This window comes from Notamacropus eugenii, chromosome 2, assembly GCF_028372415.1.
Source record: "Notamacropus eugenii isolate mMacEug1 chromosome 2, mMacEug1.pri_v2, whole genome shotgun sequence".
Classification (NCBI taxonomy): domain Eukaryota; kingdom Metazoa; phylum Chordata; class Mammalia; order Diprotodontia; family Macropodidae; genus Notamacropus; species Notamacropus eugenii.
This window is the reverse complement of record NC_092873.1, coordinates 237,844,189-237,866,043: the sequence shown is the minus strand read 5'-3', so window position 1 is coordinate 237,866,043 and position 21,855 is coordinate 237,844,189. Positions and strand designations below refer to the sequence as shown.

Here is a 21,855-nt window from a genome sequence, read left to right as displayed (position 1 = left end):
ATTATCTCATTTTATTTTCACAACAGCCCTGGGACTTAGGTGCTATTATGATCTCCACTTTATAGATGAGGAAACTGAGGCAGACAGATCAAGTGACTTGCCCAGAGTCACACAGCTAGCAAGCCCCAGAGCACTATCCACTGTACCACCCTGCTACCACATCATTTTACCTAGAGGCAAGTATTGAGATTTGCTTCCTAGAGTCTTTCATAGAAAAGACTAGGATGGTCAGTGATGACCCAGTGAAAACTCTAATACCACTTTGAGAGTTTTAAGTAACAAACAAGCACATTCTGAAAAAATGCAAATATAGTAGGGAAGCAAGCTGCTGCCTAATGATTATAAAAATAGCTGAAATTTACAGAGCGGCAAGAAGGCTCACAAACCTCATTTTCACATTTGATCTCTATAACAACCCTGGTAGGCAGGTAGAACAATTATGATAATGCCCATTTTACCAATCTGGAAACTGAGGCATAGAGGGTTTGAATCACCTGGCCATGTTCATGCAGTCAGCAAATGAGAAATTGAAATCAGGTCTTCAGATTCTAAATCCAGTGCTTTTCCCAGTGCCCCACAACTCACTGACTTATAATTTAATCAATCAATTAATTATTATTTCTGGAGCATTAATATGTGTTTAACTTCTTAGTGCCCCAGAACAGGTGCTGGCCTACAGTGGTACAGAGAATTCACACACACACACACACACACACACACACACACACACACACACACACACACACACACACACACTTTGCCCAACATTGTGCTAGGGGCTACGAAGTTTGCAAGATGTCTAAGACAATCTAGTTGGGAAAACAAAGTTGAAACCAGTGAAATAATGAAAGAATATGCTCATATGTTAAGGATAATAGCAGGGTGATACAGTGGAGAGAACGTTGTACTGGAGGAGTCCAGATATCTGTGTTTTATACTAAATAAGCTATGTAATCTTGAGCAAGTTCCTAACCTCTCTGGGACTCCTGGAACATCCACAAGGATTACTGACTAGCGTTTCTCTGAAGGGCCATTCGCTGCAAATACAAAAGTCCCTATTTTCCCAGTTAGGTTGTAAATCTCTTAAAAGTACGAAGTGTCTCTTCTATTTCTTCTGTGTCCAAGTCCCTTCCCTCATGAGCTTTCATAGTGCTGAACCCACAGCAGGTGCTTAGTCAATAACAGCTGCATGATTAAAAGCCCAATTGGAGGAAATCTAAAAAATGTAACTGATGATGAGCCCACATTAGTGAAAATAGCCATCACATTCTTCTTGGTAGTGCAGTATAATTCTTATAGTATTGCATTAAAACTCAAAAACAAGGCTTGCTAAACTTTCATTGTGAATAGAAAGAAAAGCAAAAAACGTTAGGTCATTAGTCACATTTCCACCTCTTGCAACATCATCAATCTTTCCCCACTTATTAGCTGCCTACAACCTGTTCCAGTGCCCCTTACACTTGAAAAATCCTTCATTTGCCCTTCCCATCCATCTCAGCTGTAGTCCATTATTTCTCCCTCCATTCATTACAAAGCTCCTAGAGAGAGGAACTTACATAAAAATGCACTTGTATAAAGTATAAACTTGCTGCGTCTCCTTCCCCACAATATATTCACTTCTCAACCCCTTGAAATCTGTTCTCTGATCCCACCAGTCTACTGATGCTACTTTTTCCAAGTTTACTCTTTCCCATTCCAATCAATTCAACTGCTAATCCAATATCCTTTTCTTAATCATCATGCAACTTAATATTTCTCTAGCTTTGAATCCCTCCCTCTTCCTGAGTATTCTTTTCTTTCCTGGTTTCTGTAATACTTCTCCCTCCAAATTCTACCTTAAGTGGTTTAATGACTCTCAGTCTACTTTAATGATTCATCATCCATTTTTTTAGTTCCTCAAGTATAGGTCTCTCTCAAAGTTCTGTTCTGGATCCTCTGTTCATGGATTTTGTAATGATTTCAGTGCAGATGACTCTCAAATTCATACATCCAATCCTACTCTCTATCCTAAACTATGGACCTGCATTTCCATCTACCTACCAGATTTCCCCACATGGAGAAATATCTAAAACCCAGAATGTACAAAATAAAATTCATCATCTTCTCCCACAAACTCACACCTCTTCCAAACTTCCTCAATTTCTAATGAAGGCATCATTATCCCCAAGGTCACCCTTGTTGATAATCCTGAAATTATCCTAGATTTTTTTTCATCTCCTTCATACTTCATAGCTAAGCAGTAGCCAAGTCCTGCTGATTCTATTTTCACATTCATCGCCTCATCTGTATTCACAAGATCATCCCTCTATTTCAGACTATCCTTTCCTCCTTTGTCTATTGTAATAGCTTCCTGGTTGGTTTCCCTGAGTCTCTTCCTTCTAATCCATCTTGTACACAGATGCCAAATTATGCTATGTAAAACACAGGTTTTTTGTTTACTTATGTGTTTGTTTGTTTCTATATTACTCTATATTACTCCACTATGCTCAAAAACCTCCAATGGCTCCCTGTTTTAAAAAAATAAAATGCATACCCCTCAGCCTGGAATGGAAAGCCTCCTATATTCTCCTCCCATTTACCTTTCTACCTTTATTTCATATAAATTCCTATTATATATTCTACATTCCAGGCAACTGAACTACTAACTCTTCTACAAAGTCCACATTCCATCTCCCTACATACACTTGCATCCTCATCCCCTTTCCCCCTGGAGAGCCCTCTTTCATCTTTTTCTCCCAGAATCCTTGCCTTCTTTCAAACTTTAGCTCAGGTGACCCCTCATTCATCAAGTCTTCCCTTATCTCTGCAGTGCACAGTACTCCTTTCTTACTGTCTTGCATTTTTTTAATCAGCATGTATATTGTATGCCCTACTAGAATAGAAACACCTTCAGGTCACAAGTTATTTCATTCTTGTCTCTCAAGCCCCAGAACCTAGCATGGTGTCTTGTCAATAGGAGGTAGTTTACATTGGTCTTCCACTGTTACATGATTTATGCTGTTACTTTCTGTCTCCCCAAATGGGAAGACAGAATGAGCTCCCTGGAATCGAGAATCAATGATTATACTTCTTTGCATCCTCTACACACCTTGATAAAAATCTAGTGAGTCAATGAGTGGATTTGTGACCTTATAAAGTAGGAATGCTCAGTCAGACTTTAAGTAAATGGTTGTCATCTCAGTTTCCAGTTCTAACATGACACTGGCTAGAATCCTTTAAAATGGAGGGGTACTTCTGGCACTACTATCTGACTTTAGGTTGTGTGATATAATAGGGCAGTTTTGTGGTACATTGGAAAGAAGTCTAGGCTTGGAGTTAGGAGGACCTGAGTTTAAATCCACCTCAGATATTTACAAGCTATGTGACCTTGACCAAGTCATTCAACCCTGTTTACCTGTTTCCTCATCTATAAAGTGAGAAGAAAATGGTGAGCTACTCCAGTATCTTTGCCAAGGAAACCCCAAATGGGGTTACAAAGAGTCTAACTTTACTACAAATAATTAAACAAAGTGATATAATGAAGGAAATATTCGTTGCCCAGATAATGTAGAAAAAAGTGTAGGGACTATCAAAATGCTTCTGTCATAATGATCAAATATGTAATATTAACAACAAAAAGTCTGACACTATCACTACTGGGCTCTAGTATAACTGAATAAATCTAGATACCCTAAAAATTTCACTGATATTTCAGCTTAAACAATCAGAATTATTCTCCTAATTACTCATAGAAATCCCTGCTCTCACTCCTTGGAGCTGTGGGATGTTAGAGGCTCGGAGGGAGTGGAGGAGGCTTTAGTAAAGGCCACTCTACTTATAGCCAATTCAATATGATAGGCATTTACTAAGTGCCTGGCATATATGCAAGACACTATGTTAAGTACAAGGGATGCAAAACCTGCCCATGCCAAAAAACAAACAAATAGACGTTCTGATGACTTTAGAGAGCTACATATGTAGGCCCATCCAGTATATAGACAGGTAAGTAGACATATGATCATCTGAAGAGGGAAAGGATATAACCAACTGAAAGGTGAGTAAAGTCCCCTTGTAGGACCTGAGCTTTAAAAGAAACTAGAAAGTCTACCAGGTGAAGGTGAGTTTTACTTATAGCCTGCACAAAAACATGCCAAGCTAAGGGAATGGTAAGCTGGCCACTTTGAAGACTATGGGAAAGGGAATGACATGCTATGGGTTTGAAAGACTGGAATCACTGAAAGGCTGAGGAATATGTATTTTAATCCAAGAGGAGATAAGGGAGACACTGATTTGGTTTGAGTAGTAACATTGTCAGACATATACTTTAGGAAGATTATTTTATCAGCTGTGTTTCAGAAGATGAATTGGAAGCCCAGAGTCTAGACAGGAGGGTATTGTGATAGTCTAGGCAAGAAGATATGAATTAAAGTGGTGACTGTGTGAATGGAGAGAAGGGAAAAGAAAAGAGGGCTGGTTTAGATGTCCAAGGACCTGGCAGTTCAAGTCCTGATGCTTCCATTTACTACCAATGCAAACCTAGGCAAGTCACTTGGCATAGTGAGTAAGAGGACTGGAGGATATTCGACCTGAGTTTAAATTCTACCCCAGATACAAGCTATATGACCCTGGGCAAATCACTTAATCTCTCCTGGCCTCAGTTTCCTCATCTGTAAAATAGGGAGAGTCATAGCACTTACCCCACAGGGCTATTATGAGGATCACAAAGTATAATACTCCTAGAGTGCTTTGTAAGCCTTAAAGCAAAATTATTAGCTATTACTAACCTCTGTGACCCAAATTTCCTGAACTATGAAATCATGGGATTGAACTCAGCTCCTTTCTGTGTACACATGTATAAAGCTATGTGCATAAGACAGCTGTGGAGTTAGAATTGATACAGCATTGAGAGCATTTTGAAAACTCATAAGAATGGATTGATTTTCCCCATCTACTCTACCAGTGCTGGTAATCTGGCTCATTATTACATTGGCTTTCTCTATGCCTTCCTCTTCCCCTCTTCTACCTCCACCTTTACAATGGTTTAAAAGAGGTTGTTAAGAGTACTGGGGACAGAAAAGACAGAATATAAGGGTGTGCTTTTCTTTCTAATGGCACAAAAAAATTCTATGGGTTACTATGATTAATTTAGTTTCCTTGTCTTAAGTGTATATTATAATTGATACCTGGAATACTTGTTTATTTTCTTTTTGTTTATCTGTATGTATTTCAAATGAGAGACATCATGGTGTAATGGGGCACTGGACTTGGAATTAGGAGATCGGGATTTAAATTCTGGCCTTAGACACTTACTAGCTGTGTTACCCTGGGCAAACCACTTAACCTCTGTTTCTTCAGTTTCCTTATATGTAATATGATAGGGTTGTACTTGAACATCAGTAAGGTTCCTCCTAGCTCTAAGTCAATGATCCTATGATCTTTTCCTATTATTTTTGTTTAGTGCAGATAGCCCATCCACACTAACTATACATCAACAGAGTGCAAGTACATGCTAGTACCTTTTTCTCCTCATTAAATGGATGAAGACAAGGATTTAACCTTTGACTCTCCTACCACCACGCTTTCCAGTAATAACACATGGTTTAAATTTCTTTCTGAGAATAAGGTACCTGTGCAGATCCTTTTAAAGTTGGGGTTTTCCAGAAGGTGTCCTGGAAGCCTACACTGGAATCGATGCTGCCAGAATTCAGGGAACCATGGATTTCGAGTGTTGGTGTCCAGCCTCAGTTTCAGGAAGTAGTCATCAAAAGACCTGACCTCTGGTGACTGGAGCTTTATGGTGATTCCTCCATTGGCTTCAACTTCATAGCCTTCAATGACTTCGTCTCTGTCTGCCCAGCCATCACTGAAAAGGAAAGACAAAAGTAAATAAACAATCATACATCTGTGCATGGTAGAGCATTAGGGATGAAAGGGAATGCTTAGCAATTAGACCCAATGAATGCAAGCTGTTACACAAAAAGCCAATCCATTTATACCCTCAGTAGACATGAAAGTCTAATGATCTGTCCTTTGTCTGTGTAGCTGGAGTTGTTGATCTACCCCTTCACTTAGACACCTGCTGTGTTTTGTTTTGTTTTTTTTCTCCTACAGCGTGGATGAGTTTGCACTGAGCCATTCACACACTTTCTTGCCTGGTTCTCCTTGTGATGAACAGTCAGCACAAAGACAGAATGAAAGTGAATATAGTAATTATCAGAGTTGGAAATGGTGCTTGGCAGAGACAAAACAGGAAACTCCTAAGCTGAAGAAAGGAATATAGCCAATAAAATTTTTAAAAATGAAGCAAACATTAATTGAGTGCTCACTATGTATGAGGTACACTGTGCTATGTGTCACAGTTAAAAACAACAGTTCCTGACCTCAAAAAGCTTGCATTCTACTATGTTGATGGATAAGCAAATACATAATATGTACAAATAAATGAGGCAATTTCAAGGAAAAAAACCTGAGATCAGGAAAGGCCTTGAGTAAGAGATGACCTATTAGCTGTGCTTTGAAAGCACCTAAGAATTCTCAGAGGCAGAAATGAAGAGGGAGTGATTTCCATTCATGGGGTTCCATCTGTTCAAAGATATAGAGGCAGGAGATGGAAAGTCATACATTAGTTTTACTAGAACTGAGAATGCATGAAGGAGTCAGCCAACTAAGATTGTAAGAGTACACAGAAGCCAATTGAAGGGGGTACCATTGAAGAGATTTTTTTAGTATTGAGGTGACATGGTCAGATCCCTGTTTAAGAATAACAAATTTGGAAGCTGTACAGGAGATGGATTGGAAAGAGAAGAGAACAGAGGCAGGAAGACCAATTAGGAGGTCACTGAATCATGAAGGCAAGAGGAGATAATGAGAGTAGAGGCTCCGTGAATTCAGGTGAGGGGACAGATGTGAGAGAGGTAGAATCAGCACATGCCATTAATGTAATGGTTGGGGATGATGGGGGGGGGAGGTTCAGGGTCAAGGTGGGAGAAAATGGAAAAGAAAATGCATTTCTTTAATGCTTTGGGAGACCTCTCTGCAGTATCTGGCACTGCTGACTATCCCTTCTCTCCTGGACACTCTCCTTTCTGGGCTTCCTTGATACTGCTCTCTCTGAGGTCTCCTCTTACCTCTCTGACCACTCCCTCTCAGTCTTCTTGGCTGACTCACCATCACATCATTCCCCTTAAGAGCAGTTGTTTCCCAATGTTCTATTCTGGGTCCTCTTTTCTCTTTATACTCCATCACTTGATGATTTCATCAGCTCCCATGGATTTAATTATCTTCTCTACATAAGTAAAGAGGTGGAAGAAGGGAAATAAAGCATGTGTGGAATACCAACATGTGCCAGGCACATAACTCTTTACAAACATTATCTCCTTTGATCCTGACAGATAGATACTATTATCCCATTTTACAGTTGAGGAAACTGAAGCAAACAGAGGCTAAATGATTTGCCCAGGGTCACACAGCTAATAAGTATCTAAGGCTCAATCTGAACTCATGTTTTCTTGACTCCAGGCCGAGTTCTCTATCTACTTGATCATCTAGCTGCCTAAATAACTTCTCCATCTTTATAACCTATCCTAATTTTTCTGAGTTCCAGTCCGGTGTCACCAATTGGCTATTGGTCATGTCAAACAAAATATCCTATAGTTATCTCAAATTTGTAATGTATCAAATAAAACTCTTTATATTTTCCCCAAAACCTATCTTTCTTCTCAGCGTCCTTATTGTTATCAAAGCCAGCTACCACCATCCTTTCCAGGCACCCACTTTTACAATCTCAGAGTCATTCTTGACTCCTCACACTTCCTTATTCCATATATCCAATTAGTTGCTGCCTTGCTACTCCATAACATATTATGTATCTGTCCCCTTCCCATCATTCACATGACTACTACCTTTGTTCAGGGCCATATCACCTCTTGTTACTACTATTACAATATCCTCCTAATTGTTTCCCTGTTCCAAGCCTTTCCCCTCTCTAATACATCTTCCACATGCCTTCCAAAGTGATATAACTAGGCTATAAGTCTGATTATATGATCAATAGATTTGATCAATAGACTCCAATGATACCCAATTAAATATAAATTCTGTTAAGATTTAATACTATTCATAATTCAGTTCCAACTTCCCTTTCTAGTTTAATTCTATATTACATCATCTATACCTTTATACCTCTAGTACCCAGTACAGTGCCTGCCATGTAATAGATGCTTTTTGAATAATCGATTAATTGAAAGAAACCAATACCAGAGACCTATCTCCCATGTAAAATATGTAGTATCCTGAAATGGATGTTTTTCTCACTATTTGCCTGGTAGAGATAATTGGGTAAACAGTCTATCCTTAGGGACAGAAAATAGAGAATTATATATAGAACTTCATGCAGTGCCTTGTACCTAGCACAAGTCCAATAAGTATTTGTTGAATAAATAAATAGATGAATGGATGAATATATATCATTATCTCTGTCAATAACCACAAAAAAATAATTGCAGGGATGGAAAATTACAAGGCTCGCATTCCAATAACTTTTACTATTGAAATCGGGAGAAAAATTTCAATCAAGGAAAATCTGTGAGATGCCTCATGATGGGGAAAAAAATTGAATCACCTCTGCCAATGCTATCGAATGTTTTTGCTCCTGGGAATTCAGGAAAAGGGAACAAATGCCTCTTATAAATGAGCGGTGCTTTTTTTCCCTACATTCTGAAGCCACTTCAAAATGACAACATCAGAGGAAAACAAATTCCTCTGTCCCTTAAGATAAGGTGGCTAAAGTAAGAGCAGAATATCTTTGTTTTCTGCAGGATAAAGGCCATTTCAATATTTTTTAACAGGTTGAGAATTTAGTGACTCTTTTGGATTTCATTTTAATTCAACTTTCTGGGCAAGTTGTTTTTAGTAGCCATATTCTGGAATGTTCTGTGTCATCTGTGATTGAGTCTGCAGCTTCCTTCAAGTGCACATGACCCAGACCAAACTTTGTCTAGAATTGGCTTGATCAATCCATAGGAGATATACATTAATTTGGCATCTTTGAGAGAGCTATTCCATACCTTCTAGTCTGTATCAGTAAAAGCACTTTATCTCTCTGCTTCTCCCTGAGCAGGGAACTGAGTTAAGTCTAGGTATGTCAACATGACTAACATGCTGCCTTTTATATGAAATCAAGGAGATGAATATATTTACCAGTTAGGGGAACTAATGGGCATTGGTAAATTATAAAAACATACCTGTTCCAAACCTAGGTAGGCAAGTACATTTTGTCTTCTAATGTCCCAGACTGCAGAGCAGTTCATCTGAGTGAATACCATTGGGCTGAACAGGATCTCATCCAGTCCAACCCACTATTTGTAGGCTTGTGACTATTACAGCTAGAACCTTAGCTTCGTATAATTTACCTGCTTTATATTACAGATGATGAAACTCAACTTAGGAATATGAAATTTGCCCACAGTCATATAAATAGTAAGCAAAAGAAGAGAGATGAAAACCCAGTTTTTCTGTTTTCTAACCCAGAATTATTTCCATTACACGAGACACAATGTTCCCTTTATATCATGAGAAATATTCATGATAGAATTCTGACCGTCTTCACTTGAAAGATTTCTGAGAATAGAGTAAAATTTTAACTAGAGTAGAGTGACTGTGGTTTTGTCCCAGTCACTTCTACTTAGAAGGTGACAGGAGCATAGAAGATTAGCACCTGTTTGGCAGGAATAATTAGCTAAAAAGGAAGCTGTCATATGGTTATTATACCCTACATTGTCTCTCCTGATATTCACAATGTCCCCCTCAGCACTATGTGAAGATACATTTCAGGATACTTGCACCAGTCCTGTACTACTTGTCCAAGGCACAAAATCTGCTATTATGGCTGTGCTCCAGGGTACTGAGCTTATATTTGGAGATGGAGGGGATCGTTAGAGTTCATCTATCTTGACTGCCACATTTTGAAGTCGAAGAAACTCAAGTATAACATGGTTAAGGGACTTGTCTAAAGTCATACAGGCGGTAAGAAAATGACAAAGTTGAGATCTGAGCCTATTTCTTCTGACTCCAAATTCATCCTTTTCCATTGTAGAAGGATGCTGATTAAAAGTCATGCTTTAGTCTCTTTATTCCACTTATTAAGTCCCTTACTTTCATTATAGAGAGCAACAATGTCCTCATTTACTTAAGCCTCCAGGAAGTGCCACTTAAGAATAAACATTCAAAAGTCAAAACAACTCATTAGATAACACAATTATTTTCCAGGTCAATTTTAAGCTTCAAGTACTTTCTTACTCCTCTCCCTCTCCCACATCAGGGCTTAATACCTTATAGAATTTATTTTGTTTCTATTTACCAAAGCAAAATCACTCATTTTTAATACATAAAACAAGACTACTATGATTCTTATTTACATTTCATTTTATAGCTCAGAGTTCAGGCCATTTTTTTCAAGGTGGGGGGTGAGAAAAGGAATCATAAGATTATTGGGTGTTCTGAGAGTCATTCCTCAGTGGAAATGAACCAACAGTTTCCTGAAGAAGAATTACAAACTATTAACTAGATAAAATTTTGCTCAGAATAATTAGAGAAATGGAAAAGCACCCAGAAAATTAGCAAAAATGAAAAAGACTGGAGATGCTACTTGAAGTCAAGCATATAATTAGTCCAACTATTCTGGAAAGCAATTTGTAATTATGCTAAGAAAGTTACTATGATATCTATAGAATAGATTATATAGTATATATATACACACATAGTATAATATAGTATAGTATGGTATAGATTCCATACCCTTAGACACAGAGATTACACTGCTGGGCATAAACCCCAAGGAGGTCAAAGATAGATTGATCTCACAGACAGCAAAACATTCACGGCAACATGACATACTATAATTACATAGTAATTATATTGCCCTGCTAGACTGTAAGGGGAAGGACTGTCAACTAAATTTTGAATCTCCTAGGACTTAGCAGAGTTCTCTATCTCCAATATATGTATGATAAATGACTACAGATGTAAAATCATTTGTTTTAATAGTTAGAAAGTAGTTTATGTAGTCTGGTCCAACCTCCATCTCCAACCTGCCTGACCTAGTCATATAACTGCTAAATGTCTCCAATGATAAAGATTGATTTGTGCCAACCCAAGAAACCCATAGCTACCCCCATGCAATCCTATCTAGACCTGAGAAAGTAAATTATTTTCCGATTTCAAGGACCTTATAAAGGATTCCTATTCAGTTTTCCTAGGATCATCTTAATATCTGTAGAAATCTATGAAAATGGCCTTCATCATTATGAATTGGGCTAATCTTGCTTGAAAACAATTTAAAACAAAACAACATAGTTCCAAAACAATTGGAACTACATTTCTAAATTGTGTGTATCTTTTGACCCCACAAAACTGTGATTTGGTCTATACCCAAAAAGAGATCAGAGGAAGACTAGTAGGACTGATATGTACAAAGACATTCAGAGTAGCTCTTTTTGTGGTAGCAAAAATTTCAAAAGGCAAAAATAAAGTTTCATTCAATGCAAGTGGACAGAGAGCCAAAGGCATAGAGTTCAGAGAGGGCTTTATGAATATGAGGGACAGTAGTACAGTTTGGATGGAATATGGAGTATGCAATGGAAAGTAATGTGAAATAAGGGAAAAGTAAGCTAGAAGGAGATAGGCTGTATTGGACCTTAAATTAGCTAGTTTATAACTTATGAGGTAGAGAGTGTTGGCAGTCCCAAAGCTGACTTTTGGATAATAACAAGAAGTATAGCTGGTGGTCTTTAGCTACCAACTAGTTTGATGGAGATGGTTCCTAATACTTTTCTCTTTTCACTTAAACATCAAGCTAAGTTCTTTTGCTAACTAAGTTTGCTACATTGCTTACATCTCCCAGTCTCCCTCTTTCTGGTACCTTCTCTTGAAGGCAGCTAGGGGACACAGTGGATAGAGGGCTGGTCTTGGAGTCAGGAAGACTTAAATTCAAATTTGCCCTCAGATACTTCTTAGCAGTGCGACCCGGGCAAGTCACTTAATCCCTGTATATCTCAGTTTCCCCATCCATAAAAAGGGAATAGTAATAGTACCTACCTCTCAGGGTTGTTACAAGGATTGAAAGAGCAGTGACTAGGACATAATACAAAGGGAAGAAACATCAATTTTTGCTAATGAATAAATGACATTTAATTTTTTTAAAAAGAGTAAAAGCAATATAATTCAAATACTCTTACAAAGAATTCTCTAGGGCTAGCTAATACTTTTGCTGTACTATGATTTCATTGAACTAAGTGCTGTCATAAAAGAGGAGACAGCTTAGTCTTTAGATCAGGGTTTCTTAACCCTTTTTTGCATCATGCACCCCTTTGGCAACCTGATGAAGTCAAGTCCTTCTTGGGATGATGCTTTTAAATGAATAAAATAAAACATACATGATTATAAATGAAATCAATTATATTGAAATATAGTTATAATGTTAAAAGTTCCAGGTTCACAGAGACCCTGAAATCTATTAATAAACTGACTCCTTGTGAGTCCATGAACCCTAGTTAAGAAACCCTGATGTGTGTGTATGTGTATCTGTGTGTTTGATGGCTTAAAATGAGTATAAAATAGCCATTGTTTTCGGTTCTGGTCAGAAACTTTGAAGTTCTTCCCCTTCCAGACTGATATTTTTGTGATGGTAAATTAGGCCATCTTTCGTCTCAATTCTTACTTAGCCTTTAGTCGTTGAATGAGCATTCCCTCAGACAGACTGAGACCTAGGAAAGACTTTAATTAGAAAGACCAAGGTCATCCCCTGCATCTCGGGCCATCTCTAATTGTCTTGACTTTTATCTTGCCACTGGACTTTGATGCCTCTGGAGGAGAGAAGGAGACTAATGACTCAGCCTCACTTAAATCTAATTCACATGCTAGTCAAGCCATCACCTGGTCTTCTTTGAGAATGAAAGATGAAGAACAGCAGCCCACACATATAAGTATATGTGTATATATGTATATGTATATGTGCATGTACTCACATATATAGTGTATACTCACATACATAGGTATATATATGCGTGTGTACATGTATACATATATACTCATATATGTATGTACACATACATAATACATTCATGCAGCATATATATGTGTGTATACACACACACACACACACACACACACACACACACACACACATATATATATATATAGGCAGCTAAGTGGCACAGTAAACAGAATATTGGGTCTGGAGTCAGGAAGACTCATCTTTGTGAGTTCAAATCTGATGACTTCAGACCCTTAGTAGCTATGTGACCCTGGAGAAATCACTTTAGCACTGTTTGTCTCAGTTTCCCCATCTGTAAAATGAGCTGGAGAAGAAAATGGCAAGCCAGTCCAGTATCTTTGCCAAGAAAATCCCAAGTGGGTTTCTGGAAAGTCAAGCGTGACAACAATGACTGAACAACAACAACATATGTATGTCTGTACGTGCATACATATACACACATATGCATACACATATATATATATGTGTGTATGTATGTGGCTATATAAAAGTTTTCATGCAGGTAATTGTTACAGAAGATTTGACCCACACAGGTTTGCTAGAGGACTGTCTTAACAACTCACCCACCTCAAGAGGCCAGGTTGCTTTTAGAGGGGTTGAGCTGTTAACTGCCCTTAGCATCAGTGGTCATAGCTGTCACAAGGTGGCAGCACATAGTACACGCACTGATCACTTCTGCTGCACAATCTGTTCCTGGAATGTGCTTTCCATTTTCCTTCTGCAGTCTACAAATAAAACTATATGTTGTGAAAGAACAGGATGAATCTTTAACAAATAGCTACATTTTGCTGGTGCTTTTCAAAAATATGAGAAATCTCATTCCACCGTCTCCTTATGATACTTTCCCCAAAACAGTTTTATACAACAACCCCTAGTCCCACCTGCTGCCTTGTTCCTTCCAACCGTTTTCTGCTCCCAAAAAATCTTATTATGCCCATTATAAAACTCTCTTTTCCCTCATTCAGCAGCTTTTTAGTCTCTTTTGTCATGAGCAATAAGAAAAGCTCTCCATCCTGACTCTACTACCTGTGACTTGAATAGAAAGTGGTCCTCATGGAAAATGAACATTATATTTGCCTTAGGCAAGAGGAAGATTATCTAAACTCTTGTATCTGCCCTAGGGCCTAGCATAATGCTCTATATAGAGTCAACACCTAAAATGATTATTAGTGAGTCATAGGCTTTTACAGTTAGAAAAGATTTTATCTAGTTCAAACTTCCTTTCTACTCATGAATCTACATCTCTGATATAGTCGTCTAGCCTCTGTTTGAATGCTTCCAGTGATAGAGCAAATAATTTTGGCAGCCTAGATAACCCCTAGCTACCCAAATCAATTCTATCTGGGCTTAAGAAAGTGAAATAATGGATGATTTAAAAAAACCTCAAGAAGGGTACTGTTCAGCCTTCCTGCAATTCTATTAGAATACATATGTAAGGAATGTGTATATAAATGTGGTTTCTTTAAATGTAGCTCATGAAAGATATTGACAAATATTTCTGGAATCTTTCCCATTCTTCTGTAAGGAAAATTATGAGAGATATATAGATAATTATATCTATCTGCCCCCCTAAACATTGCTGGTCTAGGGGTACAAGTCTGACTCAAAACAAAAAGCTGCTTCTCTGGTCTTCAACTCTTACCTTACACTTACTTCTTTGATGCCTATCCCCTCAAAATGCTAGTTATGCAGAAAACCATCACAAATAGTAACCAGCTAGTAAATCCATTTATCCATTCAAAGATCAAATAGAAACTGGACAAGTTATACAGATTAGAATATACTAGAAAATAGAGGAAATGACTCTTGCTTGGAGAAAGAGAGATCAAACCAAAAGCAGTTCCTTTCTCATCCAAGAAGAAATTCCCTGAAATTTCAACGGATGCAACTTGGAAATCAGAGACAGGATGTGTAGCTTCCAGAATCTTTATACACTTATGTCCAGTTAGTTTCACACCAAGTATAGCAATATGTATTTCTTCTTTTAAGGGAGAAATGGTCCCTTGTAGAACCTCAATTCTAGATCCCATGCTAAGAATGGCATTTTAGCTGCCATACCTAAGATCTGATTGGGGTAGTGTAACTCTCACTTTGGAAATGGTGTGGGCATGTACCTTTGCATTTGCATTTTCTCCATTAATCCACAATTATCCCTAAGCAGAAGTCTGCAAAATGCCAAAGTTCCAAGAAGAAACCATGAAAATGATCTTCATCCTTTTAGCCTTAAGAGTTTTTGTTCTTTAGAACCAGTGATAGAAGGCTTGTAGAAGTATTAGTGCAGATCCTGGGGTTAAGGACCACCAAGTCTTGTTTCTGGTTTTTCCTCAGCTGCCCAGGCATCTGAGTGAACATCTGCAAATATAGTCTCATACCTCACCACTTGTCCCTTTAATTTTCACCTGACAGAGTATCCCTAGTAAGCTTGGGTATGAGGAAGAGAGAATTGCAGATGTCACTGCCACTAGACACTAAGGTCACACCGTAGTTTTTAAGTATTTCTCTCTTTTTATCTCCTCTCTTCTCCCTCAAGCAATCCTTCAAAACTCACTGGAGAGGAGAGAATCACGCCTTCCAGGCCCGATCTTGCATTAGCTTACTCTCTTCTTATATTGGGAAAAATAGCTCCCAGGATCTTTAGCAACTTGGGCCCTGATGGTTCCAACTTTGCCAAAAGTATGGTTAAACACTGTTACATCAGAAGATTTAGAAATGGAGGGACCTCTAGAGGCCACCTTGTCCCATTCCCTCATATTACAGATAATAAAGTGAAGTCCAGAAAGGTGATGATATCCATGACCACGTAGGTATTAAGCTGAGTGAGGATTCTGACTACAAATCCACTCTCTTTCTTAGTTTCTTTGTTCTTATAGCTCTAAATCCCACAAAAATTAGATTAGGGGATAGAAAATAAACCTATGATTCCACTGATATATGGAATTCCCATGTTAGGAAGTTCCCTATAAAAATTCAGGTAAACACCCCTGCATTGTAGGTCTTAGAGAGTTCCCTAGATCATTAAAAAGGTTAAGTGACTTGACCAAGGTCACACAATCTATTCATGTTAGAGGCAAATTGTGAACCAAGTCAATCTGACTTCAAGGCCAGCTTTTTGTCCATTGTGCTACAATCTCTTTATAAAAATAAAATTTTAAAATGACAACAGTTCAGGAGCCAAGATGGAGGAGTAGAAAGACACACATAGGGAGGCTGCCCCCACACAGTCCATAAAACACCTGTAGAGAGGGACTCTCAACAAATTTTGGAGCAGCAGAAGTGGAGAACAACAGAATGGAGATTTCCAGCACAGGGTGACCTGAAAGACCCACAGGAAACATCAGTTGCACAGGACACTGATCAGACTCAGAGCACAGAGCCCAGCCCAGCTTTGGTGGTGAGCCCATGGCTCATGAACAGCCCTCCAGGGTGGAATCTCCAGTTGTGGAATCCCCAGTCCTAGCAGCAGAGAGTCTGTAGATCCCTCAACCCACAGGCACCAAAGGTCAGTGACAGGGTTTATTCAGTTGGCCAGGAAGAGAGAAGGGCCTTCACACTGAGCAGGCGGCAGGAGTTCTCAGGGCAGCCCCTACAGCAGCCTGAGATCTTAGCTGGATCATAAAAACCCCTGAGGGCACTGAAGAGCTGAGTCTTACCTCAGCCCTGTGTAGATGCCCCGAGGCAGCTGGTCTTTGTCTCACACTGAATGGAGGCCCTGCCCCCTGAACTTCACTGAATCCCACCCCCCCAGTGCTAGCTTGGTGGAAATGGAGGTCAGATGCCTGTGGAGAGGAAACACTGCTAAGATTCTGGGCACAAAAATCCTTCCCTGAGCCCACACCAGTACACACTTGATTGTGCCACCTTGGAGGAACTGATATCTTACAGGTCCCCAGAGTATACCCTACTCTTGACAAAGGACCCAAAAGTCAAGTAACTGGTTGGAAAAATGCCCAAAAAAAGGGGGAACAAAAGATTATAGAAGGTTACTTTCTTGGTGAACAGATATTTCCTCCCATCCTTTCTGATGAGGAAGAACAATGCTTACCATCAGGAAAAGACATAGAAGTCAAGGCTTCTGCATCCCAAACATCCAAAATAAATATTCAGTGGGCTCAGGCCATGGAAGAGCTCAAAAAGGATTTTGAAAATCAAGTTAGAAAGGCGGAGGAAAAACTGGGAAGAGAAATGAGAGAGAAGCAAGAAAAGCATGAAAAGCAGGTCAACACCTTGCTAAAGGAGACCCAAAAAAATGCTGACGAAAATAACACCTTGAAAAATAGGCTAACTCAATTGGCAAAAGAGGTTCAAGAAGCCAGTGAGGAGAAGAATGCTTTCAAAAGCAGAATTAGCCAGATGGAAAAGGAGATTCAAAAGCTCACTGAAGAAAATAGTTCTTTCAAAATTAGAATGGAACAGATGGAGGCTAATGACTTTATGAGAAATCAAGAAATCACAAAACAAAACCAAAAGAATGAAAAAAAGGAAGATCATGTGAAATATGTCATTGGAAAAATAACTGACATGGAAAATAGATCCAGGAGAGACAATTTAAAAATTATGGGACTGCCAGAAAGCCATGATCAAAAAAAGAGCCTAGACATCATCTTTCATGAAATTATCAAGGAAAACTGCCCTGATATTCTAGAACCAGAGGGCAAAATAAATATTGAAAGAGTCCACAGAACACCGCCTGAAAGAGATCCAAAAAGAGAAACTCCTAGGAACATTGTGGCCAAATTCCAGAGTTCCCTGGTCAAGGAGAAAATATTGCAAGCAGCTAGAAAGAAACAATTCAAGTATTGTGGAAATACAATCAGGATAACACAAGATCTAGCAGCTTCTACATTAAGGGATTGAAGGGCATGGAATATGATATTCCAGAAGTCAAAGGAACTAGGACTACAACCAAGAATCACCTACCCAGCAAAACTGACTATAATACTTCAGGGGAAAAAATGATCTTTCAATGAAATAGAGGACTTTCAAACATTCTTGATGAAAAGACCAAAGCTGAAAAGAAAATTTGACCTTCAAACACCAGAATCAAGAGAAGCATGAAAGGGTAAACAGCAAAGAGAAATCATAAGGGACTTACTAAAGTTGAACTGTTTACATTCCTACATGGAAAGACAATATTTGTAACTCTTGAAACTTTTTCAGTATCTGGGTAGTTGGTGGGATTACACACGCACACACACACACACACACACACACACAGATGGAGACAGAGAGCACAGAGTGAATTGAATAGGATAGGATCATATCTTAAAAAAATGAAATTAAGCAATGAGAGAGAAATATATTAGGAGGAGAAAGGGAGAAATGGAATGGGGCAGGTTATCTCTCATAAAAGAGGCAAATAAAAGACTTCTCAATGGAGAGAAAAAGAGGGGAGGTGAGAGAAAAAACATGAAGCTTACTCATTGACTAAAGGAAGGAATAAAATGCACACTCATTTTGGTATGAAAACCTATCTTACAACACAGGAAAGTGGGGGAGAAGGGGATAAGCAGGATGGAGGGGATGATGGATGGGAGGGTAATGGGAGGAGGGAGCAATTTGAAGTCAACACTCTTGGAGAGGGACAGGGTCAAAAGAGAGAATAGAAGCAATAGGGGGCAGGATAGGATGGAGGGAATTATAGTTAGTCATACACAACACAACTATTATGGAAGTCATTTGCAAAACTACACAGATATGGCCTATATTGAATTGCCTGCCTTCCCAAAGGGAATGGGTGGGGAGGGAAGGATGGGGAGAAGTTGGAACTCAAAGTTTTAGGAACAACTGTTGAGTATTGTTCTTGCAACTAGGAAATAGAAACACAGATAATGGGGTATAGAAAGTTATCTTGCCCTACAGAACAAAAGGGAAGATAGGGATAAGGGAAGGGAGGGATGTTAGAAGAGAGGGCAGATTGGTGATAGGGGCAATTAGAATGCTTGGTGTTTTGGGGTGGGGGGAGGGGACAAATGGGGAGAAAATTTGGAACCCAAAATTTTGTGGAAACGAATGTTGAAGAGTTAAATAAATAAATAAATTTTTAAAAATAAAAATAAAATAAAATAAAACTCCACCTTCTACAAGAAAAAAATGATGACAGTTCATATTCATATATTGCTTTAAAGTTTGCCAAGTAGTTTACACAGTCTATTAATTCTGGGACTTCCCATTGGAAAGCAGATGTTCATCATTTGGAAGATGGCTAGGAAAACTGTGATACTAGGATGTAATCGAATATTATACTATGCTATCAAAAATGCTGAATTTGAAGATGTCAGAAGAGAATGCAAAACTTCTTATGAACTTATGACAAAGGAAGTAATATGGAAATAAGAGAAACCAGGGGAGAAAAAAGGATGCATGACTAAAGCATTGTAAATGAAATAACAACAACAAAATGAAATTGGACACTGTGTAATTATATCAGCTAAACTAAACTGAAGAAGAGATGAAAAAATGCCTCTTTCCTTCTTTCTTTGTAGAGAGAGTGACTTATGGTCATTTATTCTCAGACTTAGCTGGTGTGTTGGCAAATTTTCTGAATTGCATTTCTTTCCTTTTTTTATTCATTGTTACAGGGGACATTTCCTTAGGTAGGGTGGAGGTAGAGGGTACATTCAGAAATTAAAGTGATATAAAGTATGTTGATAAAACTTTCAAACTTCCCCTTAGAAACATTAATGTTAGACTACTACATTGTAGCTAGATTGCAGACTGACCTGATGGAAATGGGAGTGGCGGTGGCGAGGAAGCAACAGGGCTCCAAGAAATAAAATTGTCTTAATACTTGGAAGCACCGACATCACCCTGCTTCACTCTCCCAATGCCACTTTCTCCAATGTTACCTTGTTTATTGCTTTAATATCTTCTAGTCACACTCAGATATTAAATAAAAGTCCTTGGACTTCCCTGTTGGTGGTTCCATATTTATCAAACTACTGCCTAACCACAGAATTAATTGGAGTCAGACAAACTATAACATTGTGTTCTTGAAGGTATGCTTTATATCTGTATAACTACATTTCTTTTTTAAAATACTGCCTATTCAGATATTTCAATAATTTAGACTAACCTTCATAATTTTTTAATTCATGTTAATTAGTGCCAGTCCTCGTATGACTTTTAAGTGATGGATCCTTTAAATCCCAGACACCCAACTTAACTACAGGCAAACAACTGGGATGCATTATCATTAGCTGATCTCTGAAAAGGCTAAAAAAAGTCTTCCTGTGCTTTGTGCATAGTAGGAGAAAAGGAGGGAGGAGAAGGTCTTTTGGCACTCCTTCAGTCATAACACACATGCAGCTACCCATTTGGTTATACATATAGAACCTGTCCTTGGAACGTGATAAAGAGATAATTCTACTAACAGAAGATGGATTAGGAGAAGTTGAAGGAAGTAACCCTGTCCACCCCTCTTGTCTAGGGTCATTTAAGACTCTACTTTGGAGGCTCAAGGGTAAATGACACATCAATAATACCATCCTAATATCTTTAATCAAATGATCTCTGATTAATATATGTGATCATGAAAAAAGACATCTCTGCCATATCTGTGATCTTATCCAAGGTACTTAATCCCTCTAGTCCTTATTTCCTCATCCATAAAATGAGGAGTTTGGATCAGGTCCCTTGTAGAACCTCAATTCTCAATTCTATGCTAGAAGCATTTTAGCTGCCATACCTAGGATCTGATTGGTGTAGTGTAACTCTTACTTTGGAAAGCTCTTCCCCTGAGGGAAAGTAGTGATTTCACTGTACCATATAATCATGGAGGTGACTGTGGCATGGAATAGTTAGGTAGTTGGTTCATGATCATATATATGTAGCATATATAAGCTTTGGTACTTTAAATCAGGTTTTCCTGACTTCAAGGCCAGGCATTTATCTCATGCCATGTGGTTAAGAATAGACTCCTTATTTGAGAAGGCCTGAGATTTGGCTTCATTCAATGATACAAAAACCTTCTAACTTTTATTTTCATCAAGGGTACCACTATCCCTTCAATCATCCAAGTCAATGATCTTAGAGTCATATGAATTATTTTCTTTTCCCCCCCAATTTCTAAACATTTTGAGTTCCAAATTCTATCTCTCTCTTTCCTTCCTCTCTCTCCTCTCTGAGATGGTAAGTAATCAGATTTAGGTTATACATGTGAAATTAATCACATTTTTCATTTTGTATAGGAAGATTCAAATAAAAGAAAAAATGAAAGTGAAAATTAGCATGTTTCAGTCTATATTCAAACAATATCAGTTCTTTCTCTGGATGTGGATAGTATACTTCATCATTAGTCCTTTGGAATTGTTTTGGATCATCGTATTGCTGAGAATAGCTAAATAATTCACAATTTTTCATTGAACAATATTGCTGTTACTGAGTATGTGTGTGTATGTTCTCCTGGTTCTGTTCACTTCATTATGCATCAATTCATTTAAGTCTTCACCTGGACTATTTTCTCTGTTTTTCACAATCTATAGTCCATCATTTGCTAAGTCCTGGTGATCTTAACTCCATAATATCTCTCACCTCTCTCCTCTTGCCAGAGTCATCCTAGTTCAGGATTTCTATCACTCCCGGACTAGACTATTTCAATAGCCTCCTAATTGATCTCCTCTCCAATCTCTTCTCCATACAGTTCCCAATATGATTTTTCTAAAACATGGATTGACCTTGTATCTCTCTAAGTCAAGGAACTTTAGTGGCTGCCTCTTGCCTCTAGGATAACATATAAGTGCTCCTGTTTGCATTTAAAGTACTTCACATCATGACTCCAGTTTATCTTATCTTTCTAGAATGACTACATAAGTCTTCTCCCATAGTAT

The 21,855-nt window shown here is 38.4% G+C and overlaps 1 protein-coding gene across 2 annotated transcripts in view; it reads right to left on the bottom strand.

Moving 5' to 3' along the window:
* The window catches only part of GRM1 (glutamate metabotropic receptor 1), a 442,360-nt gene that overhangs the window by 110,602 nt on the left and 309,903 nt on the right, over positions 1–21,855 (bottom strand). For both annotated transcript variants that reach the window (XM_072643642.1, XM_072643643.1), the window contains exon 3: positions 5,607–5,842. In XM_072643642.1, coding sequence (XP_072499743.1) covers positions 5,607–5,842 — 236 coding nt within the window. The remainder of the gene's footprint in view (positions 1–5,606; positions 5,843–21,855) is intronic.